This window comes from Pholis gunnellus, assembly GCF_910591455.1.
Source record: "Pholis gunnellus genome assembly, chromosome: 21".
Lineage (NCBI taxonomy): Eukaryota > Metazoa > Chordata > Actinopteri > Perciformes > Pholidae > Pholis > Pholis gunnellus.
This window is the reverse complement of record NC_136548.1, coordinates 9,622,311-9,643,275: the sequence shown is the minus strand read 5'-3', so window position 1 is coordinate 9,643,275 and position 20,965 is coordinate 9,622,311. Positions and strand designations below refer to the sequence as shown.

Below are 20,965 nucleotides of genomic sequence, written 5' to 3'. Positions count from 1 at the left end.
TCAGGACTATCTCAGCATTCTCACCCATTCACACACCGATGGTGCAGCCTTCGGGAGAAATTTGGGGTTAAGTGTCTTGCCCAAGGACACATTTGAAATACCGCTCCTGTTAAGCACTTTGTGACTTTTGTCTGTGAAAAGCACAATATAATTACATTTTACTTACTTAATTAATTACATCAACATGGACTAGAGGAGCCGGAGACTGATGATTTAGGGACTACCCGCTCTACCCTCTGACAAGAATGCCGGGGGTGACTTTGGCTCAGATTTGAGCTTCTTTTGTAATTGTTACAATAACAAAAGAAGCAAAACATCTGACAAGAATGTCAGCTTGGCTCTGTTGTGAAACAGTCCACACTGTAATTTAAATTGGTATGAGGAACTGAGACAAAAGCTGCCGAAACCTTTCTTTATGATTGTAAGTCCTCTCAACTGAAGCAGACAGGATTTAAATCCCTCTGGTCGCTGTTCACCTCTCAAATATTCTGTTTCACCGAGAAACACGTCACAGTACAGAAGCTGAAGATGCTCTGTTTCAATTGGGACTATAAGGGGCGTATTACCCAGCAGACACTTCTGTTAATTCACTGCAACTATCAAAGAATGTTTTTCATGTTAGTGGGCTAACAGAACTAGTAGTGAGCACTTCATTTACGCTTTTATAGTTGATGTGTCATCCCTCTTAAAAACAACACTATTTGTTATTTATATCATCCATCAAATACATATTATTTTAGGTGATTTGCCCATCTAGCCTACATTCACTACCCACTCCTTTTTGGAGTAAAAATAATTATAAAGAAGTGAAAAAAGTGCCTATATGAAGCTAATTATGATTTTAAAATGCATTCAACAATCGCTTGAGTATGATTCAATGGTGTCTTCGCAAAACACAAAGCCTTAACTTTAAAGAATGCAAGAAAGCAATACAACAATTAAATGCCACTCAAATGTTTCAGGTTTAAAGCATCACATTGACATACTCGACCTCCTGTCTGTGTCTTTGTAATACCAAAGAATATTGTTAGAATATAACAAACAACATGAAGCCAGATAGGAAAATAATTTCTCTTTAATTGAATATGGCATTACATTGAAATTGTAAACCCTCAAAATAGCTCATATATGGACTTTCTGTGTCAGAATGTCCCGATGTTGGAAGAAGTACCTTCCGAAGTGGTCTGCTATCATTATCAGGTGAAATGAGTTTGTGCCAATGGACTATTTCCTATTAAATCTGAAATCGGAGGAAAGTTAGCTCATGAATGAGATTTTACAGGGCTTTCAGAATGTCCTGATATTCTCTGAGTGACACTCTGAGGTGGTGTACTATGAACCTGAAGTGGAATAAATGTAAATATGTAACAATAAACCGTTGCCTTTTAAAGCTAATCCAAATTCAGAGGGAATTTAGCTCATGATTGAGGTTTTAATGGGCTTTAATTTCGAAATTCAACATCAGAATATCCTGGTATTCTCTGAGTGACAGTCTGAGGTGGTGTAATATTAATCTGAAGGGAAATTAGTTTGTAACTATGGAACATTTCCTTTTAAATTTAATCTGAAATTACAGGGAAGTTAGCTCATAATTGAAATTTTAAAGGGCTTTAATTTTGAAATTCAACATCAGATTGTCCTGATTATCTCTGAGTGACACTCTGAGGTTGTCTGCTAATAAACCCAAGTGAAAGTATTCACTTAGTGTACCCTTGAAGTTTTTGAATTTGAGGCATTTGTATTAGCCTTTGGAAATGTATTCTTTATTAATGTTTGAGTAAGTATTCACACAATTTGCAAGAGGTAATTATTTATTGTTTTTGGGTTGTCTTTCATTAAATGTATTATTTCCTACTCATTCATTTTGTTTCATTTATTTACATGCATTATTACTCATTTATTTATTGTTATGTAATGACCCTCCACCTCCCATACACGAGGTGTCCCTGTTGCTGTGCATGTAGTTGTCTGTTGCAGGTGCTGATTGGAGGGTCATCAGCTGTATAAGCCACACCTGTGCAGGTGTGTCTGCTCTGCCCTTGAATACTCCTTATGAATTGCTTCTTCTTAGCAGCCAGCTCGTTTGTTTTGTCGGCAGTCACTGAGCCGGGGAGTGACAATTGACTGACTTGTTGAATGAATGTGAAATGCCCTGTCACGTTTATAGGAACGTTGCCTCTTTTCTCAAGTCAGTTCTTACACACTATTACCGTAATGCCTAGTATATACACGTACCGGAAAACAACGTCGGGGCTGGCTGGCTTGTCTGTGTTTTTTGAAGTGAAGACCGGCTTGACCGCAGTCGTATGAGTGTTGAGCATACCAAGACTCAGTGTCTTAAGCATCCTAAACCAGGCCCAGCCGACTTTAACTAGGGAAGAAGAAACTTATTCATATTCACCAAAGTTATTAGGAATGTTCTGAGGTACACACAAAATAAAATACAGTTTGGGCAGCCCAAAATCTGAAAATTCAGACGCTATTTCATGTTCCCCCACGTAGTAATAATCCCACTGGACACGTACCTGTTCTTCTAAATATGCGTTGTCATTTTGGATAGGGTTTAGCTATTTTACCGCATTGTTCTGCTGCTTTCGCACCGGAAGCAAAAAAGGGTCTTTTTTTTAATCTTAAATCTGATTATTAATTATTATTATATAGTCAATCAAATATCAGCAGGGCAACAAACAATCAACCCCACCTGGCAATTAATGTGTGCCATCCAATTAAAGTGGATGGCACAAATGGCACTTGACACTGAGAGAGGGGCCATCCTTCTTAAAGGCCTCGTGGTGCTTTGTGCTGCATTCAAATGGCAGCATTGCTCGATGTGTAAAACACACTGCCTGCAGTAGTGTTTAGGAGCTGCGGGTTGTGAAGTTGTCTAACTGGTCAAACAATGAATTTGCTGCCATGAGTGATTATGTGACTTGAGTTATAAGATAGTAACAGACTGATCCAGCTCCGCTGTCACATGGACAGATACAGGAGAACATTCCTGCCCTTTGCTATAACACTTTATAATAAATCCCCTCTGGCCAGATCATCATCCTTCAAATGACTACAACAACGCTATACGGTTGTTGCTTGTTGTTGTTTATTTAGTTTACCTAGTTGTTAATTTAATACATTTGTAATTCAATGTATATACTGTGCATTTTTTGAATTTTTATTTTTTATTATTCTATTTCTTCAAATTCAATATCTGCTCTGTTATTTTATTGTACTGTATATATTGTGCATTTCCATACGTAATATTTTATATTTTATTTTACTTTGAAAAATGCTGCTGCACTAATTTCCCCCTGGGGATGAATAAAGTTTATATCTATCTATCTATCTAGTTCCATGTGGTGTCCTTCATCATAAAGTGGCGGCATATAAAAATGCCCAACTATTCCTTTAGGTTTATGTATTGGTTAAAATAACTTTTGGTTAAAAAAGTTGAGGAAATAACGTTGAGTTTAACGAGACTTATTACTTGATCCATGTTTTTGTTGGTTGTTGGACTGTGTGTTTACTGTGGACTTCAGTCTGTTTGGCCTTCAGAGGAATCATCATTATAATCAGTGGTGGAATTAGGTTCAGTAAAAGTACTTATACCACACCGTGAAAATAATACAATAAAAGTAACAGGCCTGCATTCAAATATTTAATTAAGTAAAAGTATAGAAGAAGCCTATTATCCGTGAAATGTACATAACTTAACAAAAGTAAAAGTACACAAAATACATTCTTGTTTTTTATTATCATAAGTTGTAGCTGGTCAAGATGAAGCTAATTTTAAATAGGCCTACTTTATGGTTATTTTCTATCTGTACCAACAGAGTAGGTCTACAATATCAACTGATTGGTGGGTCTAGCTTTATTACCCAAAATGTGTAGCTTGTCTTACTCTCTGTGTAAAAATCTAATTTGAGTTACTTATTTAAATTCATACTGTGAATTGCATAAAATTGTGTTAGGTCAAACTCTAATCCAGCCACGATATTGTGAATTTAACCTAGAATACCATGTTAGTTTTTGTCATACATGCAATGCAAATACTACTGTGTTCTGTAACTCTCTGGTATCCACATTCACCATGATAACGCTGTACATATGGCTCCATCTCCTGGTTAGACTGAGTAACTGCATGTATCTCTAGTGCTTCACCACCTAATAATTCACTCTAGATAAATGATCCATTTTAAGGATTTTTGATGTCTTAACAAGCCAGGCGTATACCACATGGGGCAAGAGGTATTCAAAAATGTGTAATCTGCATCACAAATAAACATTTGCATACAAATTGACTGTATAGATCATCGTATAGATCGTCTGAGATGCATCTCCAGGCCTGTTCCTCTGAAAAATCTTGACATGTGTAAGCAATGCAAATATACTGTGGGAGAGAATTTACTTTCCAGATCCAGTGTGGCTTCAGAAAAAATGTCTCAAGTATTCACTTTCTATCCAGCCTTCTCCTTTGTTCCTTCAATTGCTGTCCTACGTCTCAGGTTGGTGAAGAGCAACGCAAAGTTGACGATGTATGTTGACACGCAGACCATGCAGAAATCTCCAAGAACAAAGGCGAGAATAGATGCAAGGTAGAGTGAGCCGGCCACAGACACCCAGGAGGCGAAGACCAAGAACATTGCTGCCTTTTTGGTCAGAGACAGTCCTGCAATGAAAGACAAACATGGAGGAGTTCAGTCCTTCAATACAATAGATTATATAAGTCATATTTAGGGAATAATGCATGGTTGATATGCTTGACTTAGAAATCGAGTCGAAATTGGTAAATAACAATAACAAAATGTTATATCTCATAATTATTATGCATTGCAAGCGCTATTATTATTTTTTGTCTAAAAACATAAAGCAAGACACTGTGATTTGCTGAAGATAATGACAGACTGACCCAGGCCCATCTGCAGAGTGTAGAATATGAGGCCAAGAACACTGTTGGGCTGGTTCAGAGGGCTATCTTTGGCAACAAAGAACTCGACCAAGCCAAAACCTCGTCCCCATCTGCCAACAAAAAGAGAGTGAAAACAGGCAAAAAGACACAGTACTGAAGAGATAACCATGGTTTACATATCCTGTAAAAACAATCACTCATGCAGATTATTTAAGGAATAGTGACTTCATATTCTCATAATGTAAAATAGTTTCTGGTTTGAAGCCCTACCAAAGGATTTTAACACGTGGCAATGAAGGGGGTCGGACCAAGAAAAATTCCGATTTTACAACAACAAGGAGAATATTCCAAAAATGATTCAATCACTAAAGTATCCGACGAGGTCTCGTGAACCTGCACTACAAAGAAGGTATTTGAGCTGCTAAAGCCAAACGAAGATGAAGAAACATACCTGGAGGTGAAAACTTTGGAGCAGCTCACAGACTCCCCCAGGTCGCACATCGCCCTGTATTCTGGGTTTCGCTCTCGGGACAGCTCAACGTGAAGCGCATACACAGACAAAAACAAACCAAGAACGCAGAGAAATATGCGCGCTTTTCTCTCCCATTTCGGCATTGCCATGTTTATTTTAAACAATCTAAATGGCTCCACTAGGCAAAAAAATAAAGGTTTCGTTTCCTTCCAAACTTCACTTTTTCAAGGCGACGTGTTAAAAATCCGATTCTCACTTCTGATTGGTCTCGGGATTTTTGTCACAGCCTGTTATTGGACAGCCGGGTACAGATGTTGGACCAGCCAGAGGGGTATTTACCGAGTGTTTACTGTGGACTTCAGTCTGTTTGGTCTTCAGAGGAATCCGCAGATATAATCAGCGGTGGAATAGGTCCAGTGAAAGTACTTAGCACTGTGAAAATAATCCAATAAAGGTACAACAGAAGCCTATTATCAGTGAAATGTACTTAACTTAAAAATAGATTATATTACCATTTTTGTATCATCTTAAATTGTAGCTGGTCAAGATATATATATATATATATAATAATAACTTTATAGTTATTTTCTATCCGCACCAACAGAGCAGGCCTACAATATTAACTAATTGCCGGGTCCTGCTTTATTACCCCATATTTGTAACTTGTCTTGCTTATAGGGTCTCTCTGTCAACTAATATAAATATATTAAGTTTAATTAATACTGTGAATTGTGTAAAATTGTGTTTGGTCAAACAGCAATCCAGCCACGCTATTGAATATTTAACCTATAATACTAGATCATGTGATAGATAAGTTAATCACATATTTTGGATTTAAAATATTGAGCTGTAAAGTAAACAGTAACTAGAGATGTCAAATAAATGAAGTGGAGTAGAAAGTATAATGTTTCCTTCTGAATAGCAGTATCACCGAATGTAATACTCAAGTAAAGAGTACACGGAGGCTACTTGTTTACTTTCCATCACTGTGTATGATTAAAATACCAGCACCTCCAAACACTACATCAGTTTTTCTTTCTAGACGTTCATTTATCAATATTGTATGTCTGTCTATTTATCAACCAATCGATGAGCTCCAGTGTTAGCAATTAGGGTAGGCCTACTTTTGGGCTGTTATGGTCTGTAGTAGAAGAAGTAGTATTAGTTAGTGTTCTGGTTTAACTGCAGGTAATTTTGGCCCCTCCTAAGATTAATACATTCTCGAAAACGGCGTCACCACCACCCAAAAAAAAACAAAAAAACGAAACAGAGACCCTTCTGTCTGCCATAATGTCCCGCCTCCCATCACATCCTCTGCTCCTATTGGACGAGCTTTCGGTCGTCGCCCCACCTCGTTGGTCCGCACACACGCCACTTAAACCCAACACGGAACTGCACGAGGAAGCGACAGACAAAAACAAGAGACAGCAGTGCCACTACGGGATTAAAAACACAATTACGGATGTTGTGGGTGGCTCACAAGGTGAGGGTCTGATCCATCGCACAGAAACACGTCTCCGTGTCGCCATGTTTGGTTTTATACTCTGAGAAAGATCGTTTAACGGTTCACGTCCACGGTCAGCCCGAGCTTCAGGTAACAAGCCTACGCCCCTGCGTCAAAAAGTGGGTACGGCTGCGTCTTTGTCACGTTACCTCGATGGTTTATTTTAACCACGCTGTGGGACAAAAACAATGCGGTCCTTGAATGCAGCTGGATTTTCTTTCTCGTATCCATAAACAAGCAGAGTCCAGCTGTACCGCAGAGCCACAGACAGCTACAGGTTTTGGCCACCTGACCTGACGGGCCTAACGGATGAGAAGTTGCTGGGCAGCGCGTCGGTTATGCCTGGTTGAATACAAAACACCTGTTTAGTTATTATTGTGACTAAACATTTGCGAACTCACTATCTTAATCCTGTTACATTGTATCCAGTGTAGCGGCTCAGTCTGTGCTGCACTGATCTGACCTCTTGACAAACTGTTGAAGTGGCTCCTCGGGGCCCCAGGGCTGTGACAGGAGGAGGAAAGGCTAAAACTATTAAATAAAATCATTATTTTTATTTTTTGATTAATCTGCCTATTGTATCAAATAAGTCATTTTGTATATTCTGTGTCTGAAAAACCCAAACATTTTAATAATTGCCTTTTTTTTTGTCAGTCCAAGAGCCCAAAACCTAAAGATAACCTGCTTACTATCAGAGTATCATTTCAGATTGTTGGGCAGTTTTGATTAAAACGTGACTCTGCAATGTTTATGTTGTTTATTGACTTTCAGCAAAATCATTATGAAGATGCAGTAGGATCAGCCACATGCTGATGAAAGTCCACTTGTAGAAAACCAAACAGTTCTTTATGTTCCAAACATTCAGTGAAGAGCGTTCCACACAGACAAAAACATTTCCCTTTGCTCATTGTTTTTAAATTCTTTGCAGAAAAATGTCAACTAAAGAGGGAGGAGTTGGAAAAAATGGTCCACCTGTGGCCATGTCGCCTGAAAGAATGGCCACTGACAAAAGCAGAGAGAACCAGCGTGAAGTCGAGGCAACAGGAAGCACCGCCGACACCAGCACAACAGCCAAAAACCTGGCTTTGCTTAAAGCACACTCGCTGGATGTGAAGTTCGACGTCGGAGAGGAGTATGATGTCATAGAAACCATCGGCACAGGCGCCTATGGCGTCGTTTCGTCTGCCAGGAGAAGGGACAATGGTAGGCTGGATGAGTAACTTACTTCATCTGTGAGTACTACAATGTCCCGTCCTGCTGTGTTTTTGTTTTTTCATTGGGGCTTGTTTACATTTCACAGGCCAGCAGGTGGCGATAAAGAAGATCTCCAATGCTTTTGAGGTGGTGACAAATGCTAAACGCACGCTGCGAGAGCTCAAGATTCTCAAGCACTTCAAACATGACAACATTATCGCCATCAAAGACATCCTGCAGCCCAACCTTCCTCACTCTGCCTTCAAGTCTGTGTATGTATTTTGTATTGTCGGGGTTAACGTGGGTGCCAAACAACACATTGTCACATTCATCTCACTGTTCCACTTCCCATGTGTGCAGGTACGTGGTGCTGGACCTCATGGAGAGTGACCTGCACCAGATCATACACTCCTCCCAGACGCTCACCTCGGAACACACGCGCTACTTTCTGTACCAGCTCCTCCGTGGCCTCAAGTACGTGCACTCTGCTAACGTAATCCACCGCGACCTCAAACCCTCCAACCTGTTGGTGAACGAGAACTGTGAGCTCAAGATCGGTGACTTCGGCATGGCGAGGGGTCTAAGTTTACACCCCGAGGAGTCCCATTCCTTCATGACTGAATATGTGGCAACCCGGTGGTACCGTGCACCTGAACTCCTGCTGTCGCTCAATCATTATAGTTTGGCCATTGACTTGTGGTCTGTGGGCTGCATCTTTGCTGAGATGTTGGGGCGTAAGCAGCTGTTTCCTGGGAAGCACTACGTCCACCAGCTCACGCTCATTCTGGGTGTGTTAGGCACTCCTCCCGAGGGGTTGATTAGTACCATTAGGGCGGACCGAGTACGCTCCTATGTTCAGAGTCTTCCATCGCGGTCTGCTGTGCCTTTTGCCAAACTGTACCCGCAAGCGGAACCGGAGGCTCTGGACCTGCTGGTTGCCATGTTGTGCTTTGACCCTCGCGAGAGAATCTGTGTGACACAAGCGCTGGAGCATCCTTACCTGTCGAAGTACCACGACCAAGATGATGAGCCAATCTGCGTGCCAGCTTTTGACTTTGAATTTGACAAGCTCCCAATGAACAGGGAACAAATTAAAGAGGCGATTTTGATGGAGATCCAGGACTTCCATCAAAACAAACAGGGCTGTCGTCAAAGGCTGCGGTTCAGGCCGCTGGCGAGGGCGAACGGCAGAGCTGCGGCACAAAGCGGTAACCAGTGCAATGCTCAGCCCTCGGCCGTTAACTTTAGCAAATCAACGCTGGTTCCTATGGCACAAGCGGCACAGATACAGCAAATGAGAGACGTGAAATCTCAACAGCAACAAGATCACACACCAGCAGAAGGGAACCACACGTTCACAAATCAGATGCAGAACTTTAACAAGCCGGCGTCCCTTTTAAAAGGCGCCCCGCCTCACGTGACCCATGATTTGACTCTTCTTTCTAAGAGCGAAAGCGGCCCAGTCGATGTGGACATGCCCAGCGCCAACTCAGACAGCGGTCAGCCAGAGACTATAGATTTAACAACACCGGTGTCGAGTCAGGATGCTCCGTTGGAAGCGATGCGAGACGGTGAGGTACAGGAGCAGCTGACCGGAGGTCAGGCCCCTCTGAGGCAGCCCCCCCAGAGCCAGTCCTTGACCCAGGCTCCCACCTCTGTTCCTGCAACACCAGCACAGACCATGACACCCCTACCCACCACTGTGCCTTCCCTTTGTCTGTCTGTGGCACAGGCCCAGTCGCTGTCTCAGTCCCTTTCACAGTCACTGTCCAAAAATGCCAGGCTGCCTCCAGGTGCCGGAGAGGGAACTAGGAAAGAAGGAGCTATTTCAGAGGATACCAAAGCTGCACTCAAAGCAGCTTTATTGAAATCAGCTCTTAGAAATAAAGCCAGGGGTGGTAAGTTCGCCGTTGTCTCTATCCACTCGTATCATTGCCATTTCGTCCTTCAGACGGCCTTTAACAGAATTGTATATTTTCATTGCAGATGGAGGTTCTTCTGCTCTGGGCATTGACGCCGGCGCAGGAGGAGGTGTATCGTCCTCCCTGTCTTCTGTTCCAGATTTGCGTCGGCCTGTCACAGCACAGGAGCGTCAACGAGAAAGAGAGGAGAAAAGAAGGAAGAGGCAGGAACGAGCAAGGGAGAGGGAGAAGAAGATGAAGGAAAAGGAAAGAAGAGAGGGCAAACGGGGGGACTCGCTGGGCGGGGTTCTGCTGAGCGACGACGACAAAAGCCTTTTGCAGCGTTGGACAAAGATGATGGACAGTCGAAATGAGAGAACGCCGACTCCTGATAACGATGGAGCAACGAATACGGATTGTAACGTGAACTTGCATCGCGGTGTAGCCGTCAGCGATGGCGCTCAAGGAGCACTGAACAATAAAACGGGCAAGGAGGCCAGGTCTCATGAACAGTTAATCTCCCAAGTTAAACCTAACCAGCAGGGCGTGTTTCAGCCTCCCAGTACCCAGCAACCATCACTGCTTTTCTCCATGAGCCAGAGGAAACCTCCAGCGGATATAGTTGTTGCTGTAAGCGGAGGGATGGACGTAATGACCGTCACTAGTGGCTTTGTCAAGAACAACACGCTCAAACCTCACAGCGAGAGCAACGGACAGAGCGGTTTCAACTGTTTGGGGAGCTGGAACGGGCATCAGTTAGAGACGAGGCCACCGCAACCACCACCACCACAGCCCAGCAGGAAACCGCAGCCTCCACCGCCGAGCTTTCTCCAGCCCCAGCTCCAACCTCAAAGTCAAACGCAGCCGGACCCTCAACCGCAACTGCTTCCTCTGGAGAGTTTCTTGACTAAAGCTCCGACGTTAACCACCAGAGAGACGAATGGGAATATCGGACGCCAAAACAACCCCCACCACAACGCCGCGACTGCACCCGCTTGTCCGATGGAGAAGCTGTGTCCCTCCGTAGGAGAGAAATCTGGGCCACAGACCGCCGCACACCCTCTCTGTGGGGCTTTACGGGTCCCCTCGCAGCCTCATCCCAGTTTAGGATTCACAGATACCGGACAGCAAGGGCCCCCCATTGCCCCCGACATCCATACAGTAACACTGCAGCTCTCAAAGTCCCAGGTGTGCCTTCCTTGTTAAAATATTTTGCTTTTTGCAGCTAGCGTATTGAAAGAAGCCATGTGTAATCGATCAAAAACATTTTCCTGTTCGCATTAAACCAGGCTTAAATGTCACAACCCTCCGCTTGCCTTGAACTGATCTTAAAGATACAGAGTTCAGTTGACCCAATGTCTCCCCCCCCCTCCCCCCCTTCTGTGTCTCCTGTCAGGTAGAGGACGTTCTACCCCCGGTGTTCTCGGTCACCCCTAAAGGCAGTGGGGCTGGGTACGGCGTGGGCTTTGACTTGGATGACCTTCTCAACCAGTCTCTCACAGACCTGCAGCACTGTGACCGGGACAGGTAAGGGCTTGTACAGCGTGAGCTCGGTTTCTAACACTGCTATCACGAACACAACCGATGTATTCTGTGGTGGAAAATAATCTTTTTAACCTCCCCTGTGAGAAATAATCGAGATGAGAAAACTCTTAAAATATAAAAACATATTTATTTAACAGACACTAATAATAATTCAGCTGAATGGATAGAGCTCTTTCCCCACAGATGGTTCGGAGGTCTAACAACAAGGAATAGACAAAGACAGAGTATATGCACATTATCTCGTCTCCTCCCTTCACCCCCCCCCTTCGCAGATGTCTTCCTCCGCTATCTGCAGCTGCACCCTCCAAGGCCAGGTTCCCAGCCTTTTCGTGGGAAGAGGGTTAGGTGGTGAAATCAGGATTACACTACAGCAAGTCAGAAATGCTAAAATACCTATGAAATCATTTATCGTTAGGTTTTAAATGAGTCCGGTTGGCCTCATCTACATATATGCAGGTTTAAGCGATACAAGTTATATCTAAAAGAACGATATGATAAATTTCCACAACAATTCCCCCTTTGGCCATTCCTATGGCCATTAAAGTATTTACAATTTATCGAAACATCAACACATATTACCCCTAATGGTTTATATATGCACATCATTAATCAATAAGTTTAACATTAGCTGTTTTGTGAGATTATATTTCTGCGCTTCTGTCGTCTAACGGAGTCCTGATTACACGTCCGATCCCATCCTCGTCGCCATTTGTGGTGGAAAATAATCTTTTTAACCTCCCTGTGAGAAATAATCGAGATGAGAAAACTCTTAAAATATAAAAACATATTTATTTAACAGACGCTAACAATAATTCAGCTGAATGGATAGACACAACATATTCCACCTCATATGCCGTAACAGGTCGCTGTAATTCCCCAAATTGCATGACTCATGTTAACCCACCTCGTTCTCACGGTCATCCTTCAGACTTCATGTCTGCCCTTTTGATTTATTCAACAACTGCTTCCTTATAAGCTACATTGTAAATGTCTTCAAAGCAGTAAAGTGTTTTACAAGCGCTGACCAAGCCCTCAAAAAACACTGGTTAACTACTCGATACAAGATGTCTCCTAGTTTGCTAAAAAGTCCATTATCAGTGACGCCGGAACATGATCCGAGCGACGGCCCCATTTAATGCTTTCTATATTTTCCTTCTCCATCAGTTACGACTCGGCCCCCCTCTCGGCTTCCCTGTTATCTGATTGGAGCGAGGTTCACCGCATGACTCCAGCTGATCTGGAATCCCTGCAGCAGGAGTTGCAACTCGGCTCTCCCATGATCCTCTCTGATAACATTCCCCCCGATGCCTGACCTTCCCTGCCTGGAATCTAAAAGACAGCTCTTGGATTTGTGTAAATCTTAGATTTTTGTTTTTAGCATTAAAACCTTGAGTGAAGATCAAATTAATTTAAAAGCTAGCTAGCTATTTTTTCTTTTTTAATGGGCACTACCAAGCCGTCTTTTTTACCATTATGACATGCTGCGCTTTCTTTATAATAAAGAACTGTCATCACCTGTCTCTGGATATTTTATGAACAATAAAAGGAGCAATTTAAACAAAGATCAAGTTGGTTCTCTGTGAGAAAGGTCATTTTGAGATTACTTTAATTCATTTAAAACAAACATTTGAATAACAAAAGTCTGAAATAACTGACATTACAGAAAGGTGTCCTGAAAATTAGGTAATATTTGTTCCAATATTTGTTATTGATCTTGTTTCAAAGGCAACCGCTTCAGTACTTAGTCAAAAGTGTGTGATCACAAATGAATCTTTGATCCATGAACATGATTCTGGTAAAACATTTCCAAACTCAGCTATCAGAAGTTGATCAGAGCACTGACCTGATTTCAAGAATCAAATTAACAATTTATTTCAAATACAGAACACATCCCTTATGATTATAATGCAAAGTTACAGTTCTAAAAATGAAGATTATATTACAGTTTATGTCCAATATGGCTTCATGTGCACATTAGGTACAGTTTTCTAATTGTACTATTCAGGATAACTTTGGACACAGGTCAGACACACAATTCATCTCATCCTTCATTTGGCTTGGTTTGCATTCGACCTCCCAGAAGTCCAGTCGTCTCAGTGTTCTACCTCCGCAGCAGAATCAGCAGAGTGGACAGACAGCTGGCCAACACGGCAGCGCTCCCGCACCAGTTCTGATCAGCTCGGCCGTACAGCCGGACCTCTGGCACCGTGTTGCTGATGAAGCTCGAGTAGGCGGTCAGTTTGGCGTACACGCCTGGCTGGTTGGCGTGAGCGCAGCCCAGTCCGAAACTCACCACCCCAGCCTGCACCCAGGTCCCGTTCACCATCTGGCAGACGAGGGGCCCTCCTGAATCCCCCTGAAGAGACGACACAAACATGCACATGACCCGTTCAGCTTTCACCACTGGGAGGTATCAAAGTGCTCAAAAAAAAAAGGGGAAGGATATCAAAACTAGACGGCGCACGATTGCAGAAAAAGTAGCAATCCAAGTTACTTTCAAGGCAGGTTCTTGTTTTCCTGTGTACCGTTGTTGTATACGAGCATTTTTGTCGTGAATGTAAACACTGCAGCACGAACAGCTGATCCAACAGTACCTGGCAGGAATCCTTGCCGCCCTTCTGGTATCCAGCACAGATCATGTCGTACAGAATGTCCACCTGCTCCGTCGGGTCCGTCCTGTACATCTCCTGACATGAACTCTCGGAGATGATTGGCACCTCCACTTCCTGCAGAGTCCCGACTCCTGGCAGAGGGACTGAGAGGAAGAGCGAGGACAGATGGGAGGATGAAGAACAAAAGGAGTGTGAGACTTCTTTATTTCTACAGCTTAGCAGATGGTCAGTAAGCTTTGGTAGCTCTTGTCTACAGCAGTGTGGTTAAAAGGACATGTTCAGTATTGTTGTGCCATAAAGCATTTAGACAGACATCTTCTCTGTATTTCATGCTATTAATTGTCCTTTGACATTGTTTTATTGCTTTTTGTCTTTGTCTACCCCGTTTACTCAGTTCTTTGTATTGTATTTTGTGTATACGTTTGCAAATATGGTTTAACAGTATACGAAAAAAAACAAAGCCAGCACCCTCTCACCGTGTTATTTAATCATTGCTCTTCTGTAGGGAGGCGAGCTGCTGCAATACATTTGCACTGAACTACATTTAATACGGGCGCCACAGTGACACAATTTAGCAAGCCTTACCATCATCCCGCACGTTCCCCCAGCCGGTGACATAGCACAGCAGGCCACCCGGGAACAGGGTGCCAGAGGCAGGCAAGCAGACGGGACGGATGTAATCTGACCAGGTTACTGGGCTGGACAGCCGCACCAGCGCCAAATCCTTCCCGTTTTTAGGCTCACTGTAACCGTACGGGATCACCACCTTGCTCACTCGGTGCGTCGACTGGTGACGGTTGTAGCCATTCAGCTGGTACCGGCCGGCATAGATGGTGTAAATGCCCACGTCGTTTGGACTGAAAGAAGACAACAAAGGACACCTGCTAGACGAGGGGGGGGGGGGGGGGGGGGTTTCAAATGTGAAGGTGTTGAATGGCTTTATGGGATAGGCAGGTGCTCCTTGAAATGGGTTTTGATGTTTACCATAAAGAGTCTGCAGGATTTGGGAATAGTTCTTGGAGGTAAGTTTTCCAAACACGTAATAAGGATGTTAAACAAATTTAGCTTGAAGATTTCTCTGCAGGGCTTTAACGAAACTGCAAAGAGATCCCACAAAATGACTGACGGCTCACAAAAGAAGCAGAGCGCCTGCGCTTTGATGCTCAGCTGCAGAGTTCACCTGCAGGTTTTTGTGTGAGGAGATGTTGCCTTACTTGGGGAAACAATGAGCGGCTGATAGGACCCAGTCCTCTGTGATGATGGAGCCTCCACAGATGTGACTGCCTGTCTGGAGGCCGATGGGGGGGGGGGAGAAGAAAAAGAGTGAGTCACCTCAGCATCACAAGCAAATCCCTCTCTCAGCAGGTCAGCGGATAAACAAGACCTAGACTTACCCACACATGTAACTTCCCACCGGCAGAGCTGATACTAGTGGGAGTTTTCAGTGGGACATACCTGTATATCCACCTGCCACGGCCAAGCGCCATCTGTGGCGTCCTCCCCTCCCACAATTCTGTTCGTCACTATCGATGGTCGGCCACATTCTTGGGCGTAAGAAGCCAAGAAACCTAAATGTAAACACAGATTGCATTTCTGAACACTCAGGCCGATGTAGCGGATTATTGTATTACAATACGACACAAAAACAAATCTGTTTTAAATGAAGTAGTTTATAGTGCAGATTGTAGACAAAGAAACAGGAGTCACGGTCGGGGGGACAGGTAAGGGGGGCTAAGGGTTAACACTCACCTGTTACGCACCAACAAATGGCATAAAACTCTACTCTCGGCGACATTTTGTTTTCGCGCCCCAATTTCGGTTCTATCAGACACTACTGAATCAGAGCCAACAATTAATGTTATCTCTGAAGTCACGAAAAAACCCCGTTTAAATCCACCTTTCGACGTCTTCTTCCTCTCTCGTGACTGCAACTGGAGCAGTACAGGAAATGAACAAATAAAAAAAAGTTACATCTCCTTGCGTTTAACCGTCGACAGTATCCTTCTTCGGATCCAGGCTTCCCGAATGAAGTCCCAAGTAAATTTCAGGTGAACGCCTTGAACAGATAACTGTGCATGCAACTACACCCAATCAAAACTATTGTCCCGCCCTCCTGATTCACCTGAGCCAATGAAATCTATGGAACGCAACTGCTGACGAATCAGATTCTCCTCCTGGTTTGGTCACAGGTAAATTACATCTTGTGTTGTTTTCTTGCTGAATAAAAACGAACTTTTCGTCCGATAAAAATGCGCATTTTCGTATTTTATAGGCCTGCAACAGTTTGTACAGGTCTCAATCCCAGACAATGGTAAGTGATGCAGTTTTTAATAGTTCATAGTCCATAACTGTATAACATGCATAACATGGCATGGTTATATTTATTTGGGTATTCATATCATGATGTGTAAAATGTCTTTGATATTTGACATGTTCATCATATCAATGACTCAAGCAGATATATCTATATAATGTGTTGTTATGCCTAATGTTATCAATTATTGTTCCCTATATATTGCATATTCTTATGTTTCCTATCCTACACATTTGCAGATGGACATGGACATGTCAAAGCTCCATCAGAGATTTAAAGATCAACTCTCTGTTAAATATAAATGATGATTAAATGTGAACATTCAGTTTAATCTAATAATGTAATTTCTCAGGTTTCTAGCTTTTGTGTTAGGAACAGACACACTTGACTGCCAATACACTCAATATTTGTGAGCAATTTCTGGTTAAAAACAACCACCAATGTTAAATCATAAAACCATGCCTTAGACACACTGTACCCTGTGTTCGTAGTGATAAGGAATGCTAAAGGTTCCTGGCTCCAGGTGGAAAGTATTAACTTGTTAGTTTAGTATCTGTTCAAGGAAAAGCAACGTGGTTGTCGGAGCTGGAGCATCCATATAGGATAAAGCCACAGCATATAAACCACGAGGTCAAAGGTCAAACACTGTCTTAAATTGGGTGGATGTGTGTATGTAATTTATTGTATGTTCTTCTGATTCCAGTGCTAATCCTTTAGAGTGTATGTTTTTGGCTGGATTATGAACATTAACATAACTCATTTGATTGACCGTGCCACACATCTGGGCTGTGGTTACCCTATTTATTTTTTTTATTTTTCACGACACCAAATGTTTATTTCTTCTGTCTGTCTATAAAGCTGTCGGTCTGTTTCTCTTTTTCCCTTTTCCTCTCTCCCCTCCCTCCCTCCCTGCCTTCCTGCCCCAGGCAGTGTGTCTAGTTTCACAGAGCAATTGAAGGTGACAGGGACAGAGAGAGAGGGAGAGGGAGGGAGGGACAGAGGGAGGACACATCACAGTATCGCCTCAGGCTACACAACAGTAGAGGAAGAGAGAGAGAGAGAGAGATGGAGGGACAAAGAGAAAAGAAAAGAGACTCACCAAAGTACTCATAGGGAAGTCCATAAACAGGTAATGGAAAAATAAAGTTATACACTGAGACTTGAAATGTGTGTGTCTCATATGTGTCAGCTCATAGTCACTTTAAAAATAAATCCCTAACAGCGTCTTTTTGTGTGTGAGCCCCATCCAGTCTGCTCATCTCACTCATAATATATGAACACATTATAGGATCCAGTCAGTAAGAGCAATTATAATGCACTCCAGTTTGTTTTTATTTTAACGACTTGATGAATATTTGTCGTGGCATTGTAACCATGGTGACTGCCTCCACCGCCATCGCCTCCCCCTCTCCTCCCCTCCCAGGCTCGTCCACCACCCCTTCCCCATCCCCCCTTCAGCGCTGAAAAAAGCAAGGGATGGCGAGAGAGAGGGAGAGAGAGGGAGAGAGAGGTGACAGGAATGAACTAACAAGATGCACTAAAAAAAAAAATGCATGTCCGGGAGCTACATGAATCTTTGCAGTGAAGCACGCGCCGCCTCACACACACGCAAGCACACACAGACACTCACACACACACACACACACACACACACACACACACACACACACACACACACACACACACACACGTTATTGCACTCAGCACATAGGGATCACATAGGTTAAGCCACATTCCAACGACGGGAACACAATAAGATGCAACAATGATTTCTGAATAAAGGAAAAACAAATAGGGTAGCCAGATAGGAAACAAGGGGGGTGGGAGGATAAGGGTGTGTCGGGTTAATGCCATTTTTTGGGGGGGTTTAGTTTTGAATTAACTAAGCAGTTTTGTTACTCAACTTTCATTCATTTAGTTTCCATTTTCACGTTCAAGTATATTTTCATAGGTACAATTTTTATGTACTTGTACACGGACATACATTTTTTGCTTCTTAATAGCCTTCTTCTATTATTGAGGCAAATATTGTATTTTTTACTCCACATATGTATTTGACAGATATAGTTAATATGCAGATTATAATTTTACACATGATCTTGTAACCTGTAAAGCATCGTAAATAGATTTATCCATCCAACCTTGGACAGAGGAGCTTCACTGAGCTCCACCTGGACCAGCTATGAACATTACAATGCTGCTTATATGTTTATGTATCAGTGATAATAGCGCCTATGGCTCACCTAGAATAGCATCCTGGGTTCAAATCCGACCCGCGGCACTTTGTTGCATGTCGTACTCTCTCTCTCATTCTCCCTCTTTCCTGTCTTCAGCCTTCCTATCATGAAGGCAAAAACTAAATGAAATAATGATAACGCAATAATATATATTATAATATCATTCTGCATAATGGAGAGAACATTTAGCTGAAAACACATTTGTACTTTTACCCAATTAAAATGTTGAATTTAGGACTTTTTTCTTGTAATGGCGTATTTGTATAGTGTGGTATTGGTACTTTTACTTAACTAAAGGATGTTAATGCTTCCTCCAACACTGTTCTTGCTCCTTTTTTTACCTTTGAACTTGTCAAGTCCTTTCCTTTCTCCAAGGCACATCTTGGAGGAAAGTAACAGAGAAAGGGGGGTGGGGGGGGGAGCAATGGGGGCAGCGGAGAAAGAATAGCTTAGTATGAAAGAGAGAGGGAGCGACAGAGAGAAAGGGAGCGCAAAGTCTTGTCAACCGGAAATAAAACAAGCTGGCACCCTCCCCATCCCCAAGCCCCAACACCCACCCCAAAGTCACATACTTCCTCTTCACTCTCTCTATCTCTCTCCTCTGCCTCCCTGCTTCCATCTTCCATCTCTCTCTTCTTCTCTCCCCTCCGCTGCAAAGAGATAAATTTAAACCCCGGTTCTACTCCGCTCTCGCTCTTTGACTCTGCCATACATACCGTCATACCTGCGTCATTACTTACGGCTCACACAGACCTTGTGTGCCTATCGCCAAGGGTTTCTGTATGGTGCTCCTTTAACCCGCTCTGGGGCCAGACAATGGCTTTGTTTATTGTCCCATAGCTTTAAGCTCCGTGTTTTATGGCAGTAGAACAATACCTCTGTTGTGAGGGAACAGTACCTAGGTGCTCTGGGAAACCTAAACTACGTGCATATTTTAGCCCTTGTGTTAAAAAATGACCTGTGGTAACTTTACCTACTTACAGCCTCTTTACTGCATTGTAGGCCTAAAACACTGGTGCTGGGATTAAGTAACTCAATCCTTATGAGCTTAATAGCTGATCAAGAAAAGAGGCTGAGCTCAACATCGAGCTCAAAATGCATTTAGTCAAATAATCAACTAGATGATCGAGCACCAACTCTGTCAATCATTGATTCGTTTCAATATTTTTTCAAACAAAAAAGGCCAAACATCTGCAGCTTGTGAACTACGAGAATGTGCTGATTTTTCTTACATCATCGTAAATACAATTTTGGATATCTTTGGGTTTTGGCCCGATTGCCAGAAGAAGGCATATAGCTTAAAATGGCAATAAAGAAAATTCTACATTTTCTGCAGTTTTATGGAACAATGAAGAAAGAAACTGGCAGATTATTCAATAATGAAAACAAAGACAAACTGCATCTTTAACTGATGCCGTATATTAACACACACATATATATATATATATATATATATATATAAATATTACATTATGAAAATATTTATATTATGAAAATATTTAGGTTTTGCTACATTAATGAACAAATTCATTACTAATCTTTATTGAACACATCTGGGCATTCAATAGGGTTTAATGTTATCTTTGGAGACGTTCACATCTTTATTACATTGGTAGATGCTACATCAAATGAAAAATGTGAAGAAATAATTCAATGAAAGTATTACTCATATTTATCTAATAACTGTGTGGTAACTACATTTTCTGTTTTATTAATGATACAGACTGTACCATGATCCTTTCCTTTGTAGTTTATCAGTGTTTCAAATAGATTGGAAAACATTACAACTATAAATCTTCAGTGTATTAAACAGATACTAAAATCTATATAATAATAATAATAGTATCCGTTTTTTAATAATTGTAATAATTTATCTTTTTTACTTAGCTAAAAATATCTGCTTCTGTGCAGTTGCTGAATGTTTTATTTTACGATGATATGATAGCAGATGCATGTGGACATGTCAAAGCTTTATCAAAGTTTTAAAACATCCAAATGAGGACCAATGAAAATGAGTCCTTGCTGGTGTGAACTTTGAGTTTAATCTAATAATATAAGTTGACTGGTTGCACGTGTGTTTGTGTGAAAAACTAACACACTTGACTGCCGATTATACTCTGTTTTTAAGTGCAATGTATGGTTAAAATTGAATTCCATCCTCTATTTATCATCCACTATCTCTCTATTATCTGTGCTTTATGCTCCACTCTCTCGGCCTCCCCTCCTCCTCTTGCTGGCATTAAGTTCAAACTTGACACTGATGTTGACTCACTTTGTCACCCC

The 20,965-nt window shown here is 42.3% G+C and overlaps 3 protein-coding genes across 3 annotated transcripts; 1 reads left to right on the top strand and 2 right to left on the bottom strand.

Annotated features, from left to right (window-relative positions):
* Positions 1-4,437: 4,437 nt before the first annotated feature.
* Positions 4,438-5,578, bottom strand: vkorc1 (vitamin K epoxide reductase complex, subunit 1). Its single transcript, XM_079182377.1, has 3 exons — positions 5,355-5,578; positions 4,904-5,013; positions 4,438-4,663 (listed from the first exon to the last, which is right to left on the bottom strand). The coding sequence occupies exons 1-3, from the start codon at positions 5,522-5,524 to the stop codon at positions 4,452-4,454; spliced, it is 492 nt and encodes a 163-aa protein (XP_079038503.1). The 5' UTR covers positions 5,525-5,578; the 3' UTR covers positions 4,438-4,451.
* A 1,184-nt stretch (positions 5,579-6,762) lies between these two features.
* On the top strand, positions 6,763-13,023 carry mapk7 (mitogen-activated protein kinase 7). Its single transcript, XM_079182375.1, has 7 exons — positions 6,763-6,858; positions 7,808-8,082; positions 8,180-8,345; positions 8,434-9,971; positions 10,060-11,162; positions 11,371-11,501; positions 12,684-13,023. Exons 2-7 carry the CDS (start codon positions 7,812-7,814, stop codon positions 12,829-12,831), a joined length of 3,357 nt encoding a protein of 1,118 aa, XP_079038501.1. The 5' UTR covers positions 6,763-6,858; positions 7,808-7,811; the 3' UTR covers positions 12,832-13,023.
* An 85-nt stretch (positions 13,024-13,108) lies between these two features.
* LOC306712902 (serine protease 27) lies at positions 13,109-16,149 on the bottom strand. The gene is made up of 6 exons (XM_079182376.1): positions 15,881-16,149; positions 15,587-15,699; positions 15,346-15,419; positions 14,717-14,988; positions 14,114-14,274; positions 13,109-13,875 (listed from the first exon to the last, which is right to left on the bottom strand). Exons 1-6 carry the CDS (start codon positions 15,924-15,926, stop codon positions 13,621-13,623), a joined length of 921 nt encoding a protein of 306 aa, XP_079038502.1. The 5' UTR covers positions 15,927-16,149; the 3' UTR covers positions 13,109-13,620.
* Between the last annotated feature and the right edge of the window lie 4,816 nt (positions 16,150-20,965).